The following is a 26,873-nucleotide window of genomic DNA, read 5'->3' on the forward strand; positions in this document are numbered from 1 at the left end:
CGGCTATGCACCCCAATACTATAAATTATCATAGAATTATACAGTACAGGGATCTATTAGATTCAAATGGACTATTAAGAACACGCCAGGACCTCAGACATGCAGGAGTGGAATTGGATTAGTGGCCCTACTTTCAAGTACAAAATAGATATAGGAAAGACAGGGACGAAAGAGGAATTGATGTGAATCCTAATAGTCTAGACAAATTTCTGGAAGTGAAAGAAGGAAAATAAATATCCAAAATATATAAATACTTATTAGAAATTGACTTAAATGGGAATATAATTAAAGGACAAATGGTTGCCTGGACTAGAAATATAGGTAAAAATATTCAACTAGAAGAATGGGAAAGGATTTGGGAAAACAACATCAAAATAACGAAATCAGTAACCTACAAGGAAAACCAATACAAAATGTGGTATAAGTGGCACCTTGCCCCCGCGAGGCTAGCACAAATGTACCCTAATTTGGATCCGAATTGTTGGAAATGTAAACAGGCCCGAGGAACTTATTATCATGTATGGTGGCTATGTCCCAAAATTAAGGTATTCTGGGGGAAAATCAGAATTTGGATATCACAAATTACAGGAGAAGAAATAGAATTAGACCCAGAGATTTTTTTATTAGGAATATATAAACAAAATATCAGAAAAGAAATGACATATTTGATACATCATATAATTACGGCAGCCAGAATAGTAATTGCACAAGTTTGGAAGACCGATCATTTGCCAACTGATCAGCAGATAATACAAAAAATATATGCATGTGCGGAATCAGATCAACTAACACTGAAATTAAAGGATAAGGAAAGCTCAAAAGTATTTTAAGGTATGGGACAAGTGGTACGATTGGATTAAGCGAAAAGAAAGTGGATAAGGATATACGTAGTAAACTATATAGATAATCTTAATGAGTACTAAATTTTACCTTTCTTTAATAGTGAATTTTAAATTGAGAACTGATAATTGAGAGGGTATTTCCATGCTTACTTCATACAGACAGGAGGTTGAACAACTAGCCTCGTGGTGTGACCAGAACAATCTGGAACTGAACACACTCAAAACCATATAAATGGTGATAGACTTTAGGAGAAACCCTTCCATACTTCCACCTCTCACAATACTAGACAACACAGTATCAACAATAGAGACCTTCAAATTTCTAGGTTCTACTATATCGTAAGATCTAAAATGGACAGCTAACATCAAAAACGTCATCAAAAAAGCACAACAAAGATGTTCTTTCCGTGCCAACTCAGAAAGCTCAAACTGCCCAAGGAGCTGCTGATACAGTTCTACAGAGGAATTATTGAGTCTGCAGACGACTCTGGTTTGGCTCTGCAACCCAACAAGACAGACACAGACTTCAGAAGATAATTAGAACTGCAGAAAAAACAATTGCTACCAACCATTGAGGACCTGTATACTGCATGAGTCAAAAAGAGGACCCCTCACATCCTGGACATAAGCTGTTTCAACTCCTACCCTCAAAACGACGCTATAGACCTCTGCACACCAGAACAAGTAGACACAAGAACAGTTTTTTCTATCCCTCTGCTAAACAAATCATTCCCTCAACACTGTCAAACTATTTACTAAGTCTACACGTCTCCTTGTTCCCACCACTCATCTCATTCCATTTATGACTGTATGACTGTAACTTTGTTGTTGGTATCCTTACGATTTATTTTGATATTGTTCCTGATTGCTTATTTGTACCCTATGACTATCATTAAGTGTTGTATCTTATGATTCTTGATGAACATATCTTTTCTTATGTACATTGAGAGCATATGCACCAAGACAAATTCCTTGTGTGTCCAATCACACTTGGCCAATAAAAAATTCTATTCTATTCTATTCTATTCTATTCTATTCTATTCTATTCTATTCTATTCTATTCTATTCTATTCTATTCTATTCTATTCTATTCTATTCTATTCTGCACATTCTAATATTTTCTTAATTACATTCCCCTCAGATGGAATCTCATCATTTTCCCATTGCTGTGCAAATACAATTCTAGTTGCGGTTAATATATGCAAGACCAAATATGTAACCTTTTAATCATGTTTTTCCGGTAGAATGCCCAACCAGAATATTTCTGGTTTCAAGTCATGTTGCTTTGTCATTTTTCCCAGCCAAGTATGTCTTTTCGTCCAGTATTTTTTAGCTTTTGGGCATGTCCACCACATGAACCAGATGATTGATTACACTTCCAACATTTAGTAGAATTTTTTTTTGGGGGGGGGGCATTTTTAGATGGCATTTTTCCAGTCTTGCATTTTATACAGATTTTCTTTCTTTTTTTTTTTTTATAGATACTTTATTGAGTTTTCCAAAACAAAAAAGAAAATGTACAATCTATCTCTCCTTTCGGAGGTGCAGTGTTTATACAATATAATGAAACAAAAGTTAAAAAAAGCTTCATCCTTAACTATACAATTATTTTATACAATATAACTATAATTCATGTGCCAGGTCAAATTCTAGAGTCATGTTTTCATCTTATTGTTCAACCAGTGATACCAAATACCCCATACGTCATAATATTTTGAATTGTCCTCGTTTTTTAACTCACTTGTCAGTTTGGCCATTTCTGCGCACTCTAGGATCTTATTTATTAGAGTTTCTTCTGAGGGCATAAGTTTGTTTTTCCAGCATTTTGCGAAGGCTAATCTAGCCGCAGTTATAATCTGGATTATCAATTGGGTTTTATTATTGTTAAAGCCTTCTTCGGTTATGCCTAGGAGGAAAAGCTCTGGGGCTAGGACTACCTCCTGTCCCGTTATTTCACAGAGCCAGTGTCAGATTTTAGACCAGTACTTTTTAGTCTCAGGGCAAGTCCACCATAGGTGATAAAAGGTGCCGACCGTTTTTCCACATTTCCAACATGTGGGAGAGAGATTTGGAAACATCTTGGCTAGCCTCGCTGGGGCTAGATACCACCTGTGTAACAATTTGTAATGATTTTCCCTAAACGTTGTCGATTTGGTTATTTTGTAGTTTCTATTCCAAGCTATCTCCCAATCATTAAAATTTAGTCTATGTCCTAGATTTTTTTCCCAGATGTTCAGTTGATTTTTTGCTATGGACTCTGCCTTATCTTCATCTAATAGAAAGTTATAAATTTTTGTTAACATTTTCTTATCTGTTCCCCAAATAATTTTGTCAAAGTTTCCGTGTTTCGCTGCTATACCAAATTTGTCTCTATCTTTTTGGAATCTTGAATTGATCTGAAAATAGTTCCACCAATCCAATTTTAGGCCCTGATCCCTCAATAGATCCAGCGATTTAAGTTTCCCTTCTTCATCAAGGATGTCCTTGTATGTACCCCATTTATACTCATCTCTCCTGTTTGGTGCCGCCAACGCTTCCATAATGGAAAGCCAGTTGGGTACCTTGGTATAGATCCTCTGTCTAATTTCGACCCACGTGCGAATAAGAGTCTCCCTAATTTTGTGTTTATGGAAATAGGATTTTTTCTTGTTCTTTATATCCCAAAGGTAGGAGTGCCATCCTTCTAGGAGGTCATGTCCTTCCAAAATCAGGGTTCTCCTATCTTGTAACTTGATCCACTCCTTGATCCAGATTATTTTTGCCGCCTTTTGATATAGTTCCCAGTCAGGGAGTCCAAAACCTCCCAAATTCCTTTTCCCTTGGAGTATCTTGAAAGAAATCCTCGATTTCTTGCCCTCCCACAGAAAATTTCTGATGTATTTGTTCAAGTCCAAAAAGAATTTTTTGTCTAATGATAACGGAATGTTTTGGAATAGGAAAATTTTTTTAGGTAAGATATTCATTTTAATCGCTGCAATTTTACCAATCAGAGACAATTTGAGCTTTTTCCATCTTTCAAGGTCTTGGTGTGTTTTCTGCAGAAGGGGGATATAATTATCATCTTTTAATGAGGAGAATCTTGCAGTGATCCATATTCCCAAGTATTTTATTTTCCTAACTGTCTGGAGGCCTAATAAATCTTCCAATTCTTCCTTTTGTAGATCTGTCATGTTTTTCACTATTATTTTAGTTTTATCCTTATTGAGTTTAAGGCCCGCCACCTCTCCATAGTCCTGTATTTCCTGCATTAATTTTAGACCGGATTCTAATGGGTCTTCCATTATGAGGGCTACGTCGTCAGCAAAAGCTTGGGTTTTGAATATTTCGTTCCTAATCTTTAATCCTTTGATATCTTTGTTAGCTCTTATCTTTCTAAGTAGCACCACTAGCGCCAAAATATATAATAAGGGAGATAAGGGGCATCCCTGCCTCACTCCTTTTTGGATCTGAAACAACTGGGTTCTGTCTCCATTCACTAGTATATTTGCCCTCTGGTTTTTATAGATATTCTCAATCATCTTCCTAAAGTTGGTACCGAATCCCATTAGGTCAATTTGATTTATCATAAAAGTCCAATTCAAGTTGTCGAATGCCTTTTGGGCATCGACAAACATTAAGGCCAGCTGTTTTTCAGGATGTTGTTCGTAGTATTCAAAGGTGTTTAAAACTATTCTCAGGTTATCTCTGATCTGTCTCCCTGGAAGGAAGCCGTTCTGATCTTTATGTATCCAGCGATTTAAAAATTTTTTGAACCTCTCCGCAATTATATTCATAAACAATTTATAATCTGCATTCAACAATGAGATAGGTCTGTAGTTGGATATCTGTTTCGGGTCGGCACCTTCTTTCAGTATAAGCGTCAAATACGCTTCCCTCCACGAATCTGGGATTGTGATACCCGCCAGAGCCTCATTTAGTATTTCTAGTAACTCTAGTTTTAGGGCATCATCAAGTTTTTGGTATAATTCCCCGGGAAGACCATCTGGGTCTGGAGTTTTATTCTTCTTTATTTTAGAAAGGGCCGTTTTTAATTCCTCTATAGTAATCTTTTCATTTAACATTTCCTTTTCTTCTTCAGGGATTAACGGTAGTTTAGCTTCCAACAAATACTGTTCTACCTTGTTTGACGCAATTCCTTCACTTTTGTATAGACCTTCGTAAAACTTTCTTATACTCTCTAATTTATCTTCTTCTTTCGTCAACAAGTTACCCTGAGAGTCTTCTAATACTAATATTTGGTTTTTTTCCTTCTCTTTTTTTAGTTTATACGCCAGCCATCTCCCTGACTTGTTAGCGTTCTCAAAACAATAATGCTTGGATCTTTTTATTTTTTGCGCCATTTCCTCCTGGTCCAATAAATTCAATCTATGTCTCGTCATCGACCACTGTTGTTTGATCGCCTCATCTCCCGGGCATTGCTGGAGTTTATCTTCAGCTTGCGATAACTTATTGGTGAGCTCTTCTCTAGTCTTTCTTTTTTCCTTATTCTTGAAGGCGGTATATGAGATGGCAACCCCTCTCACATAAGCCTTCATAGTGTCCCATACAATTTCTTTGGCTGTCTCTCGGTTTCCGTTTTCTATGAAGAAGCGTTTGACTTCTTCGTTCAATTTCAGTATAAACTCTTCATCATATAGCAACTTAGTCCTTAGACTCCATCTCTGTTGTATTTTCTTTGTATCGTGGTGCCAGCTAATTTCAAGGAACTTATGGTCTGCCCAAGCATTTATGCACATGTTAACCTTTTTAATTTCTAGGCCCAGTTTCCTGGTAGCCCAGACCATATCTATTCTAGACCAGGAGTTTTGTGGCATTGAATAGAAAGTAAATTGTCTGTCGTGGGGGTGTAAGGTGCGCCACATATCAACTAGGTTTATCTCGTCCACTAAATCAAAGAAGGTCTTTGGTAAGGGAGATCTTTTATTCTTTTTAGTTATATCGCATTTGTAATCATATTTTGGATCTACTATTCCATTAAAGTCCCCTAGCATACATATTTAGTTATTTGCCCATTTTGCCAGCTGTTCATGCAATTTCCGGTAAAATTTCCCTTGTTTTTTATTCGGGGCATAAACCCCAACCAATAACACCTTGGAATTGCCTCTCATTATTTCTACTATAAGTATTCTCCCTTTTTCATCTTTATATTTACATTCTGCCTCTATTCCTTTCTTAACATAAATAGCCACCCCCCTTTTTCTTTTCTCAGCTAATGAAAAGAATACTTTACCAAATTCAGTATAATTTAAATAGTTGGCTTCTTCTTTTTTTATGTGAACCTCTTGGATACAAATTATGTCGGGATTTTGTTTCGCCAATTTCGACAATATTATCCTCCTTTTTTTGTAATCATTTAAACTGTTCACATTTAACGATAAGATCTTAGTATCGTTCATTCCTGTAACTGTTCTCTAGTCTATGGTTCTTATTTACCTTTTAAAGTTACTGCTCTCACTGGTCTAGATTTTTTCCCCCTTTCTTCTGTGTCTTCCTTTTTCTTCTCCTCTTCTATATCTTCTGTTGTGATTTGTTCTTGAGATGTCTCTTCTTCCGTATTTACTATTTCATTTTCCTCCTTACTAATTTGTTCCTCTTCACCTCCCCTTAATTGCTCTAGGAAGTCTTGGGCGTCGCTTACACAATCGATTTTGATTTTCCTCCCTTGCCAAGATATTAGCATTCCTTCTGGCAAGAGCCACCTAAATATTATACTTCTCCTATTTAGTTGGTTTGTCAAAAATCTATAGTTTTTCCTCCTCTCCCTCACTCTCCTTGGGATTTGTTTTAAGATGTTCACTTCTTTTCCCCCAAAGATAATTTTTTCCTCCCTAGCAATATTATACAAAATGTCTCTCACTTTTTTCCTAGCGAACCGAACATGGACTTCTCTAGGGAGCCTGTTCCTTCTCACGTAGTTTGTTTGGACTCTGTAGACTTCGTCGATCTCTCGAATTATTTCTTGCTTATCCTGTTGGAGAGTCTCTGCAATCAACTCGGCCATCTTATCTCCTAGGTCCTCTTCTTTGTCTTCCACTATGTTTTGGAATCGCAAGTAAAATGAGGCCTTGTCCATCTCGAGTTGTATTAGGGCGTCTTCTGTTTCTTTATTCTGCGCCAACAGGGTTTGATCGACCATGTCCAATTTCTTCTCGTTTTTTTCTATTCTTTGTTCCGCTTTTTGGATTCTGTTCTCATTACTAGCGATCGAAATTTGAATCTCATTCATTTTGGCATCAAGTCCGTGTATATCTAATTTCAGTTTGGAATGGCTATTCAAAAGTTTTTCTTGCATCGCAAGCATGGTTTCTTGTATTGTTAACAGAGACAATTGTACCGTTTGCAGCATTGGAGTTGCTGGGGGTTTGTCTGTTTTCTGTAGACCTTCTACTAATTTCTGGGTGGCTGGAAATGACATTGCTAACGTGGGGATGGATGGCACTTTTTTATTGGTTTTTGCGATTGTTGATGTCAAACTTGCCATTTCTTTCAAAAGCGCTTTTTGATCTCTAATTATATTCTCTATCTTTCTCCAAATGATCATCCACTGGCGCTTGCCACCTTTTACTCCGGGGCACTATCTTAAGTCCCAACCTCCTTAATTGATTCCCACTGATCTCTTAATAGGTTTCAGATAGAACTTGATTTATAGATTACTATGATATGATAATTCTACGTTGCCAGCTAACCGCAATAAGTAAAAGTAGGGTTCTTATGAAGCTAAGTACAGTCTTAATATAATTCATTAATGTAGATAAATTAATAAATTCAATAAGTTGAACAGTTAATGAATTAAGTTAATAAATAAGTTAATAAATTTATCAATTCTCTCAATAGTTCTTATATATCTAAAATTAAACCCTTAATATAATATACAATATTACTATAAAATAAATAAATCTATAAAATAACTATTACCAATAGAAATAAATATTTAAGATTAAATAGATTCAGTGAATAAGATAAATATACCTAGATAAATATATATAATATATCAATTCAATAAATACAAATCTAAATCCTGATATAAAATTATATCCAATAACTATTTAATAAGATCAATACTTAATTAATCAATTTATGAATTCAATATTTCTTAACACTAAGGAAATCTACTTGATAGTATAGTATATATATATATATATTGGTGATTTTAAAAGTACTTATCAGAGACAAAGTCAAAGTTCTGAGTATTGGAGTCGCAAATACTCGAAAGGGCAGGAGGGAAAATGAGTAGGAGTATATCTATGATGTAATACGGTAATCGCCCAGCTTTAGGTCTTCGCCTCTCAGCTCTCAGGTTCCGACGCTTCTCAGTGGTAAAAGCTCACGGCTAGAGCATCTCCTTGTCAGTCCTCTGCTGTTTCAGTCTTCCACTTCAATGGACGCACTTTCTGTTTCTCTAAAGCTCTCTAAAGCTCTCAAAGGCAGATCGCAAATTTCTCCTTCTTTTTCACTTCGTTCGCCAAACAGAACCCAACCGCCCCAATAGACTTTTCCTTAACTCTTTCCTTCTCACCGCACCGTCTGGAGCTCTTTAAGAAGACGATCTACTCCCTCCGTGTCTCTCGTCAGCTCATCGGGTTGTCGGGTCTCCGTAGCTGCAATCCGCTTTGCCCTCTCCGTCGCCGCCTCACATCGGGTCAAAACGCTCCTCTCCCAACTCCACCGACCTCCTCTTTCGGCGCTAGATCACTCCAGGGTATGGGAATAAGGTTTTAGATCTGGCACCGCACCTCCAATCTCCTTCTTAACTTCCCGTCACTTGCCGGCTATTGCAGCTTCAGGCCCGCCATTAGCGGCCGGCTCACCGCGTTGGCTTGACAGAGCCGCCGGGTCCAGCGAGAAGTGGTTGCACCCCACTTTCCCACTCGCCTGGCTTCCCCTCTTGTCCGCAGGACTCTCCGGGTCCCATGCCCCCCAAGGGATCCCCAAAACGTGATGAAAAGAGGTGTAGAGGAGCAGCGAGCACTCACTCCACACCCTGTCGCTGCAAGTCACCAACCGGAAGCCCTTATACAGATTTTCTTTATATGCAGTTGACATAGTCAGTTTAATATTTCTATCCCATAGTTTCTGCCATTTATCTAATTCTATTGCATATCCAAAGTTTTTAGCCCAAAGTTTAGAGCAGGTAAAGGAGATCATTGTGTCCTTTACCTGCTCACCTGTTACCTTAATAAGTAACAATATAATTTTTTTATCAGTTTATCATCTGTTCCAGTTAATATCTGGTCTAGTTCTGTTAACTATTAAAACCATACATGTTAGCATTGTATCTGGGATTTTATCTGCATATGTGGCCACCATGCGATGTCTATCCCTTGGCTATTAAGTTCCTGTTTAGTTTTTAGTTCCCCTTTGTCATTCAACATATCTTTATATCATATATTTTTTTCCATATTAATAACATTAGGATGTACCGATGCCTCCATAGTGGAAAGCCAGATTGGTATTTTCAAATAGTGTTGTTCTTTTATTTTAAACCAGACTGTTAGCAGTGCATTCCTAACATAATGTCTCTGAAAATAACTGTATCTTATTCTTCCCATACCATGAGAAAGCATGACAGCCTAGTTGGAAGTCATGCCCTTCTAATGTTAATAATCTTATGTGTCTCAAACTGATCCAAGGTGAGTACCGAGGCCTGGTAGTACAATTCCCAATTTGGTAGTTCAAAGCCCCCTCTTTTTTTGGTTTCCTGCAACATTTTCAAGCCTATTCTTGCTTTCTTTCCTAACCAAACATATTTTAATATTATTTTATTTAGTTCTTTAAAATATTTTTTCTCCAGTTTTATTGGTATTGTTTGGAATAAGTATAGTAATCTTGGCAAAATGTTCATTTTTATAGTAGCTATTCTTCCTGATAGTGACAGTTGTAAATTTTTCCATTTCACCAAGTCTAGTTTAATTTCATATAATTATCCTCTTTAATTGTTGCACATTTTGCTGTTAGTTGTATTCCTAAATATTTCACTTTTTAAACTATCTGTGTGTTAATTCTTTCATCAACACTCTTTTTTGTGTATCTGAGATTCTTGACTAAAATCCCTGTTTATTTTCAATCCTGCTACTTTCCCATATTCTTCTATATTTCTAATTAGCTTCAGTCCAGATTCTAGGGGGGGATCTTCTAATACAGTGGTTCTCAACCTTCCTAATGCCGCGACCCATTAATACCCTCATGTTGTGGTGACCCCCAACCAGGGGTGGGTTCTAAAATTTTTACTATCGGTTCTGTGGGCATGGCTTATTTTGTGGGCGAGTCTTGAAGGTCATGTGACTGGGTGGGCATGGCTAGCTGGTCATGTGACCGGGTGGCCATGGCTATGTGTATAGGACTACTCAGAGGGCTCAAAAAAGTCATTTCTGACAGATCCTCACACTTTTGACTGGTCCTCACACCTATGACCATCCTCACATTTATGCCCGTGCAGCATTCTTAACAACCATGTCACTCATTTCACAACTGCTTCTCTTCACCATGGTGATAAGATAGGGCAAAAAACGTAAAATGTGAGGACAGTCGTAAATTCGAGGACTAACTTTTTCAGCCCTCTGAGTAGTCCCTGTGCACAAAAGGACTACCTAGAGGGCTGAAAAAAGTGATTTCTGACAGGTCCTCGCACTTTTGACTGGTCATCATTTATGCCATCATTTATCTTCTAGTCCAGAGATCTCCAACCTTGGCAACTTTAAGCCTGGCAGACTTCAACTCCCAGAATTCCCTAGCCAGCTATGCTGGCTAGAGAATTCTGGGAGTTGAAGTCCACAAGTCTTAAAGCTGCTAAGTTTGAAGACCTCTGAACTAGGGCTTTGGGGCCAGCCTTTTGGGGAGGGGGTCCCATTCGGAGAGACCCCCTGCCTCTCAGGAAGCATCAGGCCCAGGCAAAGAAAGTTGCCAAGGTTGGAGATCTCTGGACTAGAAACCTCCAAAGGTCCCTTCCAACTCTGTAATTCTGGTATTGACCAGCAAGCACAGTTAAGCTACTTAAATCCTCCAGAGCAGGGGTCCCCAACCTTTTGGACCTCAGGGACCACCAAGTTCATAATTTTAAATTTTGCAGACCACTAATACGAATCCAGTGCGCCACTTGCTGAAGCACCTGGACTCCAAGTGACGGGATAGGGTCCTTCAGGCACTCTCCCCCCATCTTTCTCTCTCTCTCCCCCCTCTCTCATTCTCTCTTTCTCTCCCCCCTCTTTCTCCCTCTCTCCCCCACTCTCTCTCTCATTCTCTTTCTCTCCCCCCTCTTCCTCTCTCCCCCACTCTCTCTCTCATTCTCTCCCCCTCTTTCTCCCTCTCTCCCCCACTCTCTCTCTCATTCTTTCTCTTCCCCCCTTTCTCTCTCCCCCACTCTCTCTCTCTCATTCTCTCTCTCCCCCTTCTCTCTCTCCTCCACTCTCTCTCTCTCATACTCTTTCTCTCCCCCTTCTCTCTCCCCCACTCTCTCATTCTTTCTCTCCCCCTTCTCTCTCTCCCACACTCTTTCTCTCTCTTTCTCTCCCCCCTTTCTCTCATTCTCTTTCTCTCTCCCTTCTCTCTCTCCCCACTCTTTCTCTCACTCTCTCCCCCTCTTTCTCTCATTCTCTTTCTCTCTTCCCCCCCTTTCTCTTTCCCTCTCTCTCCCCCACTTTCTCTCTTTCATTCTCTTGCAGGGGGCCAATCTGGTGTCTGCAATGGAGAGCAAAATCCAGCTTCTTCTCTCTGCTGTAAGTGCAGCATCAGGATTCCGCCTTGGTATATTTGCGGCACAAGGGAGCCCTCATTTCCTGCCGACTCGGAGCAGTAAATAGTGTCTGGTTCGGGGAGCAGCTGGATTTTGCTCTCCATTGCTCTCTCAGCCCCCTGCAAGCTCTCATCTCTCGAGAAGCCCAACCAAAGTTTCCCGCACCACTTCAGGGAGCGCTCCTCGAGAGACGAGAGCTTGCAGGGGGCTGAGAGAGCAATGGAGAGCAAAATCCGGCTGATCCCCAAACCAGACGCTGTTTACCGCTCCAAGCCCCAAGCAGCAAGAGAGGAGGGCTGCCTTGTGCTGCAAATATACCAAGGTGGAATCCTGATGCCGAACTTACAGCGGAGAGAAGAAGCCGGATTTTGCTCTCCATTGCAGACACCAGATCGTATTGCACCACCTGCAAAAATGCAAAAATTTCCAAATGTAGCCCTGCCCTCTAACAGCCCTCCTGATGTTCAACTGTTGTCTCTCAAGGAGGATACTTACTTGGCCATCTTCATGCTTGAAAGGATTCTACAGTGTAACAGCAAATGTCTCCCACCTTGGCAGCTTTAAGACTTGTGGACTTCAACTCCCAGCATTCTCCACAATTCCCCAGAATGGGCTAGGCAGGAATTGAAGTCCACAGGTTGTAAAAGAGCCACAATTGCCCAGCCCTGGGCTAGGGTAGGCTGACGCCGTGCGGGTGGGAGGCGGGGCAAGGCGAGGGGCGGATGAGCCAGCAATTTAACAAACAGTTCGGTGTGCTGCGAGGCCAATAAATTGCAAAAAAACACCGAACCGTTTGTTAAATTACTGGCTCGCCCACCCCTCACCCCGCCCCACCCCCACTATTTATTGGCAAGGGGCGGGGCGAACTAGCAATTTAACAAACGGTTCGGACAAACCACCTAGAACCGGCAGAATCCCACCACTGGTTTGTTTCCCTCTAGCCATCAGCTGGGACTCAGGAGGCAGCAATAGATTGGGAGTGGGCAGGATAAGCGACCGGCGATCCAACAGAAGCAGAGGGTGAGGGTGAGTCTGGGGGGGGGCGAGAGAGGTCTTTGACGATCCCTGTGAAATGGCCGTTCGACCCCCAAAGGGGGTCGACCCCCAGGTTGAGAACCGCTGTTCTACTATAAAGACCAAGTCTAATGCTAATGCCTATAGTTTGTATTTCTCTTTTTAAATTTCCATTCCTTTTATTTTTTTCATCTTGCCAAATGTTCCTGGTTAACACTTCCAAAGTCAATATGAATAGCAGGGGAGACAGTGGACATCCCTGTCTGGTGCCTTTCTTGATATCGAAGTTCTCTGTCTTGTCTCCATTTACTATCACCTTGGCTGATATTGCTTTGATCATATTAATAAATCTCTCCCCAAAGTCCATATATTTTAGTTGTGCTATCATGAATTGCCAATTAACGTTGTCAAATGCTTTTTATGCATCTAGAAACATCAATGCCATTTGTTTTCCAGCGTGTATTTCATAATACTCCAATGTATTTAGAATCATTCTCATATTATTTTTGATCCGTCTCCATTATGAACTGGATGTATAAATTCATTCAATTTTAAAAAAAAATCTCTCTGTTATTATTGAAGCAAATATTTATAGTCCACATTCAATAAGGATATTGGCCTATAGTTCTTTAACTTGTTAAATCTGAGTCATCTTTCGGTATGAGGGTAATATTTGCTTCCATCCATGAGTTTGGTATTTTGCTTCTAGTAATACTTCATTGTAAACTTCTACCATCACTTAATAATGGACTTAATACCTCTTCTAGATGTTTATAGAATTCTGCCAGTAGCCCATTGGGCCCTGGTGTTTTATTGTTTTTTTGTCTCTTAATCGCTTCTGCCATTTCCATCATAGTTATCCATTCATTCAACATATCCTTAACTGTATCCGATTGGGAAGTTCAAATTGTTCCAAATAGTGTTGTATTTTATTTTCCAGAATTTCCTCCTTATCGTACAATTTCTCATAGCACTCTTTTATGATAGCTTTTTTCTCCTCATTCTGATAGTGAAGAGTCCCTTTCTCATCAATTAGTTGATATATCCTTTTCTCTCTCTTTTTTTTTCAGTTTGTATGCCAACCATCTTCCAGGCTTATTCGCATTTTCAAAACGTTTTGTTTTGCACTTTTAATTTTATAAGCCAGTTCTTTTTTTTTCAATAAGTTCATTTTATGTTTTATTATATCTATTCGGTTTTTCAATGCCTTTTTTTGTGGTTCTCTCTGTAATTCTAATGCCAATCTTTATATTCTTCTTCTAACATTATCTTATTTTGTTTCTTCTTCTTATTTTTTTCCGCATATATGTTATAAGTAATCCCTGGGTATATGCTTTAACAGTATCCCACACAATTTGTATGGAGGTCTCTTCCTTCCTGTTCTCTTTGTAGAAAAATTCCAATTCTTTTTCCATCTTTTGTATAACTTATTTTTCTTGCAGTATTGCTTGATTTAATGTCCATCTCCATTTTCTTTTTTGTCCTTCCCATACAACTTTCATCTGATTATGATCTGCCCAAACATTAGGTTCTATTTCTATGTCTTGCTTTCAGTTCTGATGTCATCATACGTATCACCTGTAAACAATTTTACTGTCCACGTGAGTTCTCCTCATTTCTACTAATTGCTGTTTATGTCCCTCCACAAGCCTGTGTAAACAAGCATTATGAATCTATCTGACCAGATTATGGAGGCTGAAGCCAAATACCCTGATTCACTGGCCATTATTTTGGGAGATCTAAACAAAGCAAATTTAAGGAAAGAGCTACCAAAATATTTTCAGCATGTCAATTGTCCCAGTAGAGGCAAGAATACTTTAGACCATTGCTACACAACACTAAAAAATGCTTATCGGTCCTTACCACAAGCAGCTGTGGAACACTCTGATCATTGCATGATTCACCTTGTACCTGCTTACAGGCAAAGACTTAAAATCACAAAACCAACAATTAAATCACTGAGGACTTGGATTGAGAAGGCATAGTTAAAGCTACAGGCCCATCTTGACTGCACTGATTGGAATGTTTTTGAAAGTATCTCTGCAGACTTAAATGAATCCACAGATACTGTTAATATCATATTGTCAGCTTCTGTGAAGATCAGTTGGTATGTGTACCAACCAGGAACTTGAGAATATACAGTAACAACAAACCTTGGTTTAGAGTTAAACTTAAGCAGCCACGTCGTTCTAAAGAGGAAGCCTACAGAAAAGATGATAAAATGCTGTGCAATCAGGCCAGAAATGTATTAACAATGGAGATCAGAGCAGCAAAAAGAAGCTACTCTGAAAAGCTAAAGAATCAGTTCTCAACAAATGAACCAGCAAACATGTAGAAAACTCTTAAAAATATCACCGGTTACGGCAAACCTTCTTCCCAAGCTGAAGGAAATCAACAACTGGCAGATGACTTGAACGTTTTTTACTGCAGGTTTGAAAGGAAACTACAGCCACCTATCTCCACAACCCCCACCTCAGACACACCAGCAACAGCCAAACTTCCTACAACTGATCCCATTCCATTGGATTCACAACCCCTAGTGATCACAGAAAAGGAAGTGCAAGACCTGTTTCACAGACAAAAGCCAGGAAAAGCTCCAGACCCAAATAAGATAACTCTTTCTTGCTTAAAAGTCTGTGCTTGGCCCCCATCTTCATCCGTATCTTCAATAAATCACTAGAGATGTGTTATGTTCCTTCTTGCTTCAAACACTCTACTATCATTCCAGTGCCGAAGAAGTCCACCATCAAAGAACTGAACAGACCAGTTGCTCTAACCTCTGTAGTTATGAAAACCTTTGAAAGGCTAGTGCTGTCCCACTTGAAAACCATCACGGATCTGCTGTTAAACCCCCTACAATTTGCATACTGAGCAAATAGATCAACAGATGATGCTGTTAATATGACTCTGCACTACATCCTACAACATCTTGAATCTCCAAAGACCTATTTGTAGACTTTAGTTCAACATTCAACACCATCATTCCAGACATTCTTCTAACTGAGTAAACCAGCCAGCTTCCTAACAGACAGGAAGCAGCAGGTGAAGTTAAACAGAATCACATATATATAAACATATATATATAAACAGAATAAACATATATATACACATAGACCCTATGAAGAAGTAAGAAAATTGATACTATGCCTTTACAGGGAGGAGATGGGTGTGGCCTACTGATGACAGCTAACGAGCTAGAAATGGATCTATTTAGGTCTCCCACCTAGCAGTGAGAGCTTGCTAGGTGTTAGAAAAGAAAAAAGCCCAGAACCGAGTAGATGAGATTCTACTGAGCTGGAGCTACAAAAATACCTTGGCTACGTAGGGAAAACCTGGCTAGAAGAAAAACACACATAGACCCTACGAAGAAGTAAGAAAATTGATACTATGCCTTTACAGGGAGGAGATGGGTGTGGCCTACTGATGACAGCTAACGAGCTAGAAATGGATCTATTTAGGTCTCCCACCTAGCAGTGAGAGCTTGCTAGGTGTTAGAAAAGAAAAAAGCCCAGAACCGAGTAGATGAGATTCTACTGAGCTGGAGCTACAAAAAAACCTTGGCTACGTAGGGAAAACCTGGCTAGAAGAAAAACATATATATATTCTTCTGAGACTTATGGGAGACTGGGATAGCACTATTTCGGCCTTCTTGGGCCTCTTCAGCCAGACACACCCATATTTTATGACTCCTCCCTGTAGAGGTCAAATATTTATTTCTTTTAATTCATAGGTATAAATGTGTGATATTTTTGCAATCAGGGTTGCATTTATACCTATGAATATATATACCTATGAATATTTATACCTATGCAGGGAGACTGGCATTCGCACAAGAATGGAAGAATGAGGACTTACCAACGGACTCAAAAATAATTTATAAAATCATGGAATGTGCGGAATCCGACAGACTTACAAAACTGATCAAGGGTAAAAGAGACTCAGATTTTTATAGTAGTTGGAACATGTGGTATGATTGAATCCAGAAACGATGGAAGAGAGATAAAGGATAATGTTGGATTGTAATTATAGATGATGGTATAATTATGGTAATCAATAAGTATTGGAAATGTAAATTTGTATATAAGAATATGTAAATAGTTTCTATTTTTACTTTCTGATTATTGGTGTATGTATACATGGATATTTTGGTGATGTTACACCGTGATAGAAAAACTATTATACATTTGTTTTTGTTTTTGTTTTTTTGAACTATAATAAAAATTTATTAAAAAAGAAAAGTTTTGGAATGTGTGGAAATGGACAAACTTACAAAGGACATACAAGGAAAAGAGGAAACAGAATATTACTTAGTGTGGGAGAAATGGTATGAATGGCTGGAGGAGAGAGATAAAAGGCAAGAAAGAATTAAATAATGGTCAAAATAGGAGTAGAAGTACAATAACAAATATGAGGAAACAAAAACTGTAGAAATGAAATTGTGTACACGGTTATCTATATGTATAAACAAATAAACAAATAAATAATAAACAAATAAACAAATAAATTAATATTAGTAGTATATGTGCAAAAGATACATTAGAATAAGGGAGAAAAAATGTATGAGTAAGAAATTCTTTACCGACGTGAACCTGTTGAAAAGGAACTTTCTTTTTGTTTTTTTTAAAAAGTTTAATAATTTTGTTTTTTCTTTAAATGTCGTTCACTCTCCACTGTGTCTAATCTGTGTCTTTTTTCCTTCAAGTCACCAATATTCCCTCAAGTATTAACCATCTATTTACCTAATTTTTACCTCATATTTAATCGTCTTGTCAGAAATTGATATTGTTTTCTTGTGTCTCTTACCCTTCTGGGTATTTGCTTCAAAACTACTATTTCTCTTCCTTTGTATTTCAATGGTGCATCTCTTGCTCTTTAGAGTATTTTTACTCTTGTTGCCTTGTTTGAAAATCTCAAATGTACCTCTCTGGGAAGCTTGTTTCTTTTCGCATACCTTGTACTCTAAATATTTCTTCCATCCTGTAGAGAGCTTCCTGTTTGTCTATTTCCAACGCCTCTCCCAGTAATTTTTCTGCAAGAAAAATTCTGCCATTTTTTCCCCTTTTCCTCCTCAACATTCTGGAATCTTAGGAAATATTCTGCCTTATCTATCTCCAACATCTCTCTGGATCGATCCAGATCATTATCTACCTTAGTTAATCTATTCTCCTACTTTCTTATCTGTTTGCTCTGTCTTTTCTTCCACTTTCTGGATCCGTTGTTCATTTTTAGTAATTATTTGCTGGATATTATCTATTTCATCTTCCATTTTTTGTTCCATCTTTTGCATCCTATCTACCATATCCTCATGGTTCTAACCATGGCTCCTTGTAGTGATTCCTGTAATGATTGAATGATTTTTCATATCTGACTGAAAAGCATTTAATTTTTCATTCTGCAACATGGTGCCTATAGACTTACCAGGCACAATGATGCCTCTGATGATGGTGCAGATGATGAGGTTTTCCTCCCTGTTTTACTCGAATTTATGTTACTTGTCATTTTGATAGTTTGGAATAGTCAAATATTTTAGATAGTTATTATTTAACAAAAACAACTAATCAGTAACTCAACAATAAATAATACTGTAAGTCAAACACAATTGTACTTCACTATATCCAACTTATAACATATACCTGCTATAGTCCAACAATTTCCTTTCTTATTCCCAGTTCTTATTTTCAAGCCTCAAATCACTTCCTGCTTTTAGATGCTATATTTCACGAGTCCAAAATGTCCATAATCTAAGTTCCGTTCATCAAGGATTGCTTTCTTTCTTCTTTTTTTCTTTTTAGTAGCTTCTATGTTATAATCCACAAAGTTATAATCCACGAGGATTCACCAAATTGTAGTCCACAAAGGCCCAGCAAGACCCCAGAATAATATCCAACTGTGCAGATTGTAGCTGACTCTTACAACGAGGAGGCTGGTGTAGTGCTGCGCCAGTAGCTTGTGCAGCTGGCGCTCGAGTCAGACAGTGAAGAGGCTGGAGAAGATGTGGTGCCAGAGGCAGGGATTCAGCCAGGGCCTTCAGAACCTCCAGAAGCTCCTTTAAGTGAAGAGGATAAAGAGGAGGAGCCTCTTTTCAATGCATGGGTGCGCAGAGCTGCCAAAAGGCAGGAGTGGCTCCTCAGGTCTCCTTGAGAGTAAGGCTTGGGGCTAATTGGCCACTCCCTTAGCCTATTTAAGGAGGAACGCCGATTGCAGCAAGTTGTAGGGAACAACTTTAGTTCACTCTCCTTCACGTCTGGATTCTCTGTAAAATTGCTTCTGGGCTTTCTGCCAACTCTAATAAGACTGTGATTAACTTATCTCAGAATTCTTGTAGGCTGTTAAGACAGTTTATTAACAGCCTTTGGTTGATAAAGACTGAGTTATTTGAGTAAAATCAGCTTTGTATAGTTTGTGTGTGCTGCGTTCTTTGGGGTCTGTGGCTGGGGCAGAACACCAACAAATTGTAAATCCCCAAGGAGAAGAGTTGAAGGCTGAAGTTTAAAAATCTTCATTTATCTTATAAACAACCTCTATTATTTCCCAGTTCCAGTTGCTCAGTTGCTAGAATCTATATCCAGTCAAGAAGCTATAGTGTTTACAGCTTACACTGTTTCTCTGTAGTTCTCTCTATAAACAATTCCCAGGTGCAGACATCTTATCTAAGTCTTGTGACAGTCTTGTAACAATGTTTTTCCAATAAGCTGCCAGAGGTCACACTTTCTTTTCTTCACTTTCTCTCACTTTCCCTATGGGCTTTTTCTGGCCAGTAGATGGTGCTGTTGCTCTATTTCTCTTCTACTCCTCTCCTTTAACTTTGTTTTGCATATGTTATTTTTTCCCCTTTAAAGTTCCGGAGCCCAAGTTTTATAGTCCCAAATAAAGTTTTAGTTCAGTAAAATCCAAATAATATAATCCTTAGGTTAACCAATCTGATTTTTCTCTTTTAGAATTTATAACTTCCAATTATCCAAACAGTTCAAAGTTCGTATTCAGATCTCTTTCAGCTTTGTGCTTATTTGCCACTATTTCCAGGGGTAGGACCACCCTCTTATTTTTTAGCTCCACTATCACTCAGTCAGTTTTAAAAGGGGCAATTTTGACAGAAGTTAGAAAATTCTCACCCATCCACCACACTGTTCTTCGAACTTTCCTCATTCTTCTCCATTTGGGCTGTCACAGCCTTGGATGGCACGCAATGGTCATCTTTTCCTCCTTGCTGGATTGAGCGCTTCCCCTGGATCAGACAAGGAGTTAGCGATCTCCTTGTGATTTACGGGTGTCTCCTCTCTTCTTCACCACCCCTCCAAGGTGGCTTAGGTCCATTAGGACCCTCTAAGGCAGCGGTTCTCAACCTGGGGGTCGCGACCCCTTTGGGGGTCGAACGGCCATTTCACAGGGGTCGCCAAAGCCCTCTCTCGCCCCCCTCACCCTCTGCCTCTGTTGGATCGCCGGTCGCCATTTGCTTACCCCACCCACTCCCAATCTATTGCTGCCTCCTGAGTCCCAGCTGATGGCTAGAGGGAAACAAACCATTTAAATTCTTGCCGCAGGGCTTCAAAGGGCCGCCCTACAGCTGATCAGTGTTAAAAGAAAACAAATGAGAAGACCGGTGCCTGCAAAAATAGAAAAAAACAGCCCCTTTCAGCTTCAGCATAGGTTAATTACCATAAATTGATTTGATCAGCCTCCGGACTCTCAGCTGATTTGCTCTCAGCTGTTTTGCGGAAAGCTGCAAAGAGAGGAGATTTTTTTCCCCCTAGTTTTGCTGAAAAAACGAAATTGAAAGTAAAGCAGGGTCTTTGCTGCAACGTGAAAAAATGAGGCAGAAAGAGATTTCTTTTTCTTTTTCCCCACCAAAAAAGGTAGGTGCAAAACTGCAAACAATGGGAAATTTAGGGCAAAAGAGGAGGTTCAAGATTTTAAAACACAAAAGAAAAAAAGCTCTATTTAACTAGGGAATTGTAATAATTGAGATACTATTAATTGTATATTGTGTTGAAAGCAGAAATGGTTAAGTTGTGGTTTGGAGGAATATATGGGGGAAATTATTTGGTTTATTATTATTCGTAAATATAATTAATTGATTTGTAAGAAATTGGATTGCATGGAAATAATTGGAATATTCATGTTCATATTGATTGATATACAAAAGAGATAGTTATATAACTAATTGATTTATATTAAAATATTGAATTTGTATTAAACAACTGTATTACATAATTACATAATTAACCAATGTGAGGATGGATATAAAAATAGATGACAATGGGAAGGGGTATAATATAGAATAGAAGGGAAAAATTGAATTTGATTAAGATTAGAGATGAGGATGAAGGGTAATATTGGTTTTTTAAAAAAATAGATGAGGAATAAATATGGCAAAAAGAAAATATAGAAATTGTAAATTTAATTGAAATGACTAAACACTGGTTAAATTTGTGAACCGGCCAAATACTCTGTTCAAAGAAAATACATTGTATGTTTGTATGTGTGTTTCTAATTATTGTTATTGTCAGCCTCAGCTTGCCTGCTTCAGCTGCCATAAGAAACGGGGAGGGATTAGTTATGGAGCAAAGGGGGGGGGAAGGGAGCAGGAGGTGGTTTTGTCTTGGTAGGATGGTACTTCGTGAGAAACGAAACTGAATCTTCAAAAGGGGACGGCTGACCAACTGCCCTACATTCCTGATGAATGACGCTGCCAGACGTGTTGCCACCTGACCTTTGGAAGACCTTTGGATTGGCTGATGATTTATGAACACGAGGGGGGGGAGAAGCTTAGTAGATGCATTTCGCGCGTTTTGCTCACTTCCAGCTTTGACTGGGTTGCTATTCTTTTCATATTCAGTAAAAGTACTAAATTCTTCAAAATGCTTGAGTTTGAGTTTTCCTTTCCTGGATACTGAAGGAAGCATACCTGACATTAAGCTGGAAGTCACAACCAGTCATCCCGGACAAAACCCAAGGGGACTGAAAATCCAAAGTATGTCAGATCGAGGGAGTGATGAAGAAGGGAAGATGGGGGCAGCAAGTTCAACCGCCCTCCAGTCGGAAAGAGAAACTGCAGAATGGTTGGAAAAACTCCATTTGGAGCCGGAGGAAGCTAGATGGTCCAAAGGAGTGGGGAGACTGCCGGACTGGGGGGAGAAACCCCGGGGAGTGACGACTTCCAGACCCCGTAAAAAGGAGGCAGTGTGGATGCAACAGCAGAAGGAACGTCTCATGATAGACCAAGCCTTGCAGTTTATCCGTGATGTGGAAGAAAGCAGGAAAAACCGTGAGTCTTTTGAAATTCCTGTGGAGAAGGGGGAAGCAGACCCCAGGGGGGAGCCCGAAGAGACAGCCTGCGGGGGAGAGGAAGAGTTTGAGGAGGGAACATCCCAGGCTTCGGCAGCTCGAGGGAGAGATGCAGCCGGCCAGAGAACCCCAGCCTTGCAGGCCCCCCCCGCAGACGTAAAAAGCCAAAAATCCCCCCTCTTCCTGGGAAGTTTGATGGAAATCCTAAAGCCTTGGGATTTTTCCTGACCCAAGTGTGGAACCACATGCAGGATTGGGGGGAGGACTACGAAACAGAGGCGGCTAAAGTCAGAAGCGTTGCGAATGCCCTAGAGGGAGTAGCGGCTGAATGGATGGTGGTTCTCCACAATAACAACTCCCTCTTGCTGAGAAATTACAACCAGTTCATGAGGGCCCTTAGAAGGCGTTTTGAAGACCATTTAGCTGAACGAAAGGTGAGACTCAGAATGAAGAGCATTCAGCAGGGCCGGAGGCCGGTGGCAGAGTATATCCAAGAGTTTCGTGAACTGGCACCCTATATGACAGGCTGGTCAGAAATGGCTCTTTTGGAGAGTTTCAAGGATGGGCTGAATGAAGAGATATATCGGGACTGCAGAAGCATGGGGGTCCCCGATGATTTGGATAGGTGGTACATAGTAGCTGAGGACGTAGAGATCGAGCTGAGACGGAGCGAACTCTGAGGCAGGCGGATGGGGGACCAGTCATCCTCTTTCCACCGTAAGGGGGCACCCAAGATGACTGGCGGAAAGACCGAATTCAAACCCAAGTCAAAGCCCTTCACCTGTTTCAAATGTGGGAAAGAGGGTCACCGGGCTGCCGAATGTTTCTCCAAGCCACCGCCAAAAGTTTCCGGGGCCAGCCAAAAGAAAGGCGACAAAATACCCGCCAAAACCTGTGGCACTGCCCTGAAAGGAGAAGTCGTTGAGTTCACTCCCCGAAACCAGAGTGAGTGGGGAACTCCGACCAACGATGACGACAGCGAGATGGACTCCGACTCCGACACCGACGATCGGGTGAGTCACACGGAAGAACCCTTACTCATTCCCGTAGAAATAAGAGTGCCCTTCACAGGGGCTCACGTGCAATTGTTAGCCCTGTTGGACTCGGGGTGCACTAGGTGCATAATTAGCCCCAAAGTAGTGGAGGAATTGGAACTGAGACTAAAAACTTTAAAAAGACCCATTGCGTTTTGTCAATTAGAAGGGTCAATTGCAGGAGGGGGCCCAGCTAGCTTTATGACTGAACCCCTGGAATTGCAGTTGGGGAACCATGTAGAGAATCTCAGATTTATTGTAGCCCCTGGTATGGAAAGACCCCTCATTCTAGGACTGCCCTGGCTTCGCAAATGGAACCCACGAGTAAATTGGAAAACGGGGGTCCTACGCATCCGCATGGCAGAACCAACTCCGGGAAAGGAAGGCCCCCCCCCGAGGGACAACATAAGACCAGAAAGGGCGGCAGTAGCCATTAACTATATTGAGGGAGAAGAGAAAATTCCAAAGGAATATTGGGACCTCAAGGAAGTGTTTAGCGAAAAAGCATCGGATGCTCTGCCAGTCAGGGCCACTGACTGCACCATTGAAATACTCCCAGGGGTGAAGCTTCCCAAACCAAAAATTTACCCCATGACACCTCGCGAATTGGGGGAATTGCGAAATTTTATTGACAAAAACTTAGAACGGGGATTCATCGAACGAGCCAAACCCAAGGTGGCAGCGCCAGTAATGTTCCGCGAAAAGAAAGATGGATCCTTCAGATTAGTAGTTGATTATAGAAACATGAACGCCATTTGCGTAGAAAATGTGTATCCCCTCCCACTCATGAAGGACATGTTGGCCCATTTAGGGAAGGGAAAATTTTTTACCAAACTTGATTTAAGAGAGGCATACTACCGAGTGAGAATAAAAGAGGGAGATGAATGGAAGACAGCATTTAATTGCCCACTGGGATGTTTCCAGTTTAGAGTACTCCCTTTTGGACTACAGGGGGCCCCAGCTGTATTCATGCAGTTGATCAACGAAGTGTTGCATGAGCACCTATATAAGGGGGTGTTGGTCTATTTGGACAATATTCTAATTTATTCTGACAACATGGCCGACCATATAAGATTGGTTCGAGCGGTCTTGAATAAACTCAGAGCAGCTGAACTCTATGCCAAACTTTCTAAATGTGAATTCCACCAAGACAAAATCGACTATCTTGGATATCGTATATCGCATGAGGAAATAGAGATGGACCTGGAAAAGGTCCGGGCAGTAATGGAATGGGCCGCACCACGCACCCGTAAACAGTTACTGAGTTTCTTAGGGTTTGCTAACTTTTATAGACAATTTATCCCCTCTTTCGCGAAAATCGCACTGCCAATTACAAACTTGCTAAAAACCAAAGGGGAAGTAAAACCCAAACCCTCGAAACCACTAGAATGGACTATGGACTGTCAAGCTGCTTTCGAAAAACTGAAACGACTGTTTGCAGCTGAACCTGTGCTCAAACACCCCGACATAGAACAACCTTTTGTAGTACAAGCTGATGCTAGCGACGTCGCCGTAGGAGCAGTACTCTTGCAAAAGAATGAGAATGGAATATTACAACCCTGTGCTTACACATCCCGTAAACTATCAGAGACGGAAAGGAGATGGGCCATATGGGAGAAAGAAGCGTTTGCAGTTAGATGGGCACTGTTAACATGGAGACAATTTTTAGAAGGAGCGAAACACCCTTTCGAGGTGTGGACTGATCATAAGAATCTAGAAGCATTAACAACACCACGCAAACTATCACCCAAACAGGCGCGCTGGGCCCAACATTTCAAGCGTTTCAATTTCACTTTACGTTACCTTCCTGGGGAAAAAATTTCATGGCGGACGCACTTTCCAGATTGCCACAGTACAACAGCATAAAGAAGGAAGTGGCTCAACCAATGATCCCCTTAACGCAATTGGCAACACCTGTCACTACCAGAGTGCAGAGTAAAACCGAACCAGAACTCTCGGGGGATTTACTCAAAAAATTACGAGAAGCGTTAAAAACTGACGAGTGGTTTAAGACCCACTCGAATGAATGCACACTTCACAACGGACTAGCTTGGGTTGGATCGAAATTGTATGTTCCAACCACATTAAGACCAACCGTATTGAAATATGCTCATGATGCCAAGGCCGCAGGACATTTTGCTTTTGTCAAGACTTTACATCTTGTTAAGAGACAATTTTGGTGGTCTGCACTTAAAAGGACATAGAGGCATATGTGGCTAGTTGTCCAGTATGTGCCTCGGCTAAAAGACCTCCAGGAAAATCCCCTGGATTACTGCAAAGTGTGGCTAGACCGAACGCCCCATGGAAGGAAATATCTATGGATTTTATTGTGGACTTACCAGACAGTGAGGGCTGCACTGTCATTTGGGTCGTAACTGATTTGTTTTCCAAACAAGTACATTTCATCCCTTGCTCAAAGATCCCTTCAGCAAAAACCCTCGCAAAACTGTTTATTCGGCAGATTTACCGACTACATGGATCTCCGAAAAGAATAATTTCTGACAGGAGTGTGCAATTTACTTCCAGTTTCTGGAGGGAGTTTTTGAAATTGATAGGCTCCGCACAGGGGTTGAGTTCCAGTCACCACCCTCAGACAAATGGGGCTTGTGAAAGAACCAATGGGGTGCTCGAACAATACCTTAGGTGTTACGTAAATTACCAACAAGACAATTGGGTAGACTTGTTGCCATTTGCAGAAGTGGCATATAACAATTCTGTACACAGTAGCACCGGATTCACCCCTTTTAAGGTCGCATCGGGCCAGGATTTTGTACCCATTCCCGAGCTACCTCAAGATGATCCCCAAAATCCCTCCTTGATGGATTGGATTGAACAATTAAAGAGCACCTGGGCAGTGACTCGGAGGGCATTAGATGAGGCACACCGGGCTCATAAGGCGCAAGCCGATAAGAAAAGGTCCCCAGCTCACATTTATAAAGTGGGGGACAAAGTCTATTTGTCTACCAAATACTTACAAACCACCCAGAAGTCCAAAAAGCTGGGGCCTAAGTATGTAGGACCATTCCGTGTGATTAGACTGATTAATCCAGTAACAGTTGAATTGGAATTGCCAAAAACCTTGAGACGAATACATCCTGTATTTCATGTTAGTTTATTGAAACCTGAACACTCATCTCCCCTAAGGGCTGATCAAAGCACCCCTCCAATTCCCATTCTCATAGAGGGGGAGCAACATTTTGAAGTTAAGGAAATCTTGGACTCTAGAAAACACCATGGTAAAGTTCAATATCTGATTGCCTGGAAACATTTTCCTTTATCTCAGGCTGAATGGGTGAATAAACGAGATGTCCGAGCTCCCAAGAAAGTACAACAATTTTATACCAAATACCCAGATAAACCATAATTATTGTATATATTCTGTTTCTCTCTCTTTTCTTTCCTTTTATTTAGGACTAACGTCTCTTCTGCAAGGGGGGCCGAATGTCAGCCTCAGCTTGCCTGCTTCAGCTGCCATAAGAAACGGGGAGGGATTAGTTATGGATCAAAGGGGGGGGAAGGGAGCAGGAGGTGGTTTTGTCTTGGTAGGATGGTACTTCGTGAGAAACGAAACTGAATCTTCAAAAGGGGACGGCTGACCAACTGCCCTACATTCCTGATGAATGACGCTGCCAGACGTGTTGCCACCTGACCTTTGGAAGACCTTTGGATTGGCTGATGATTTATGAACACGAGGGGGGGGAGAAGCTTAGTAGATGCATTTCGCGCGTTTTGCTCACTTCCAGCTTTGACTGGGTTGCTATTCTTTTCATATTCAGTAAAAGTACTAAATTCTTCAAAATGCTTGAGTTTGGGTTTTCCTTTCCTGGATACTGAAGGAAGCATACCTGACAGTTATTTATTCATATTTGTTCTTTTTTATTCTTTAAAGTTTAACAATTCATTCTTTATCTTAATATCTTTATATTTATTTGAGGTTGGTTTTCTTCCCTTTCATCTTTTTTATTGTAC

At 40.3% G+C, this 26,873-nt stretch overlaps 1 protein-coding gene across 7 annotated transcripts in view; it reads left to right on the forward strand.

Annotated features, from left to right (window-relative positions):
- Nucleotides 1-26,873, forward strand: part of LRRFIP1 (LRR binding FLII interacting protein 1) — a 291,721-nt gene that overhangs the window by 234,020 nt on the left and 30,828 nt on the right. For 5 of the 7 annotated variants that reach the window (XM_070933168.1, XM_070933175.1, XM_070933171.1 and 2 more), the window contains one exon: nucleotides 26,316-26,639. The exons of 1 other annotated variant lie outside the window; for it this stretch is intronic. In XM_070933168.1, the coding sequence (XP_070789269.1) occupies nucleotides 26,316-26,478 (163 nt within the window). In that variant the 3' untranslated portion in view covers nucleotides 26,479-26,639. Of the gene's footprint in view, nucleotides 1-26,315; nucleotides 26,640-26,873 lie in introns of those variants that run through there. One more of the 7 variants, XM_070933178.1, reaches the window with a different exon arrangement.

Source organism: Pituophis catenifer, unplaced genomic scaffold (assembly GCF_029215685.1).
Source record: "Pituophis catenifer annectens isolate HBS135680 unplaced genomic scaffold, rPitCat1.0.hap2 SCAF_1, whole genome shotgun sequence".
In the NCBI taxonomy this organism is placed as follows: domain Eukaryota; kingdom Metazoa; phylum Chordata; class Lepidosauria; order Squamata; family Colubridae; genus Pituophis; species Pituophis catenifer.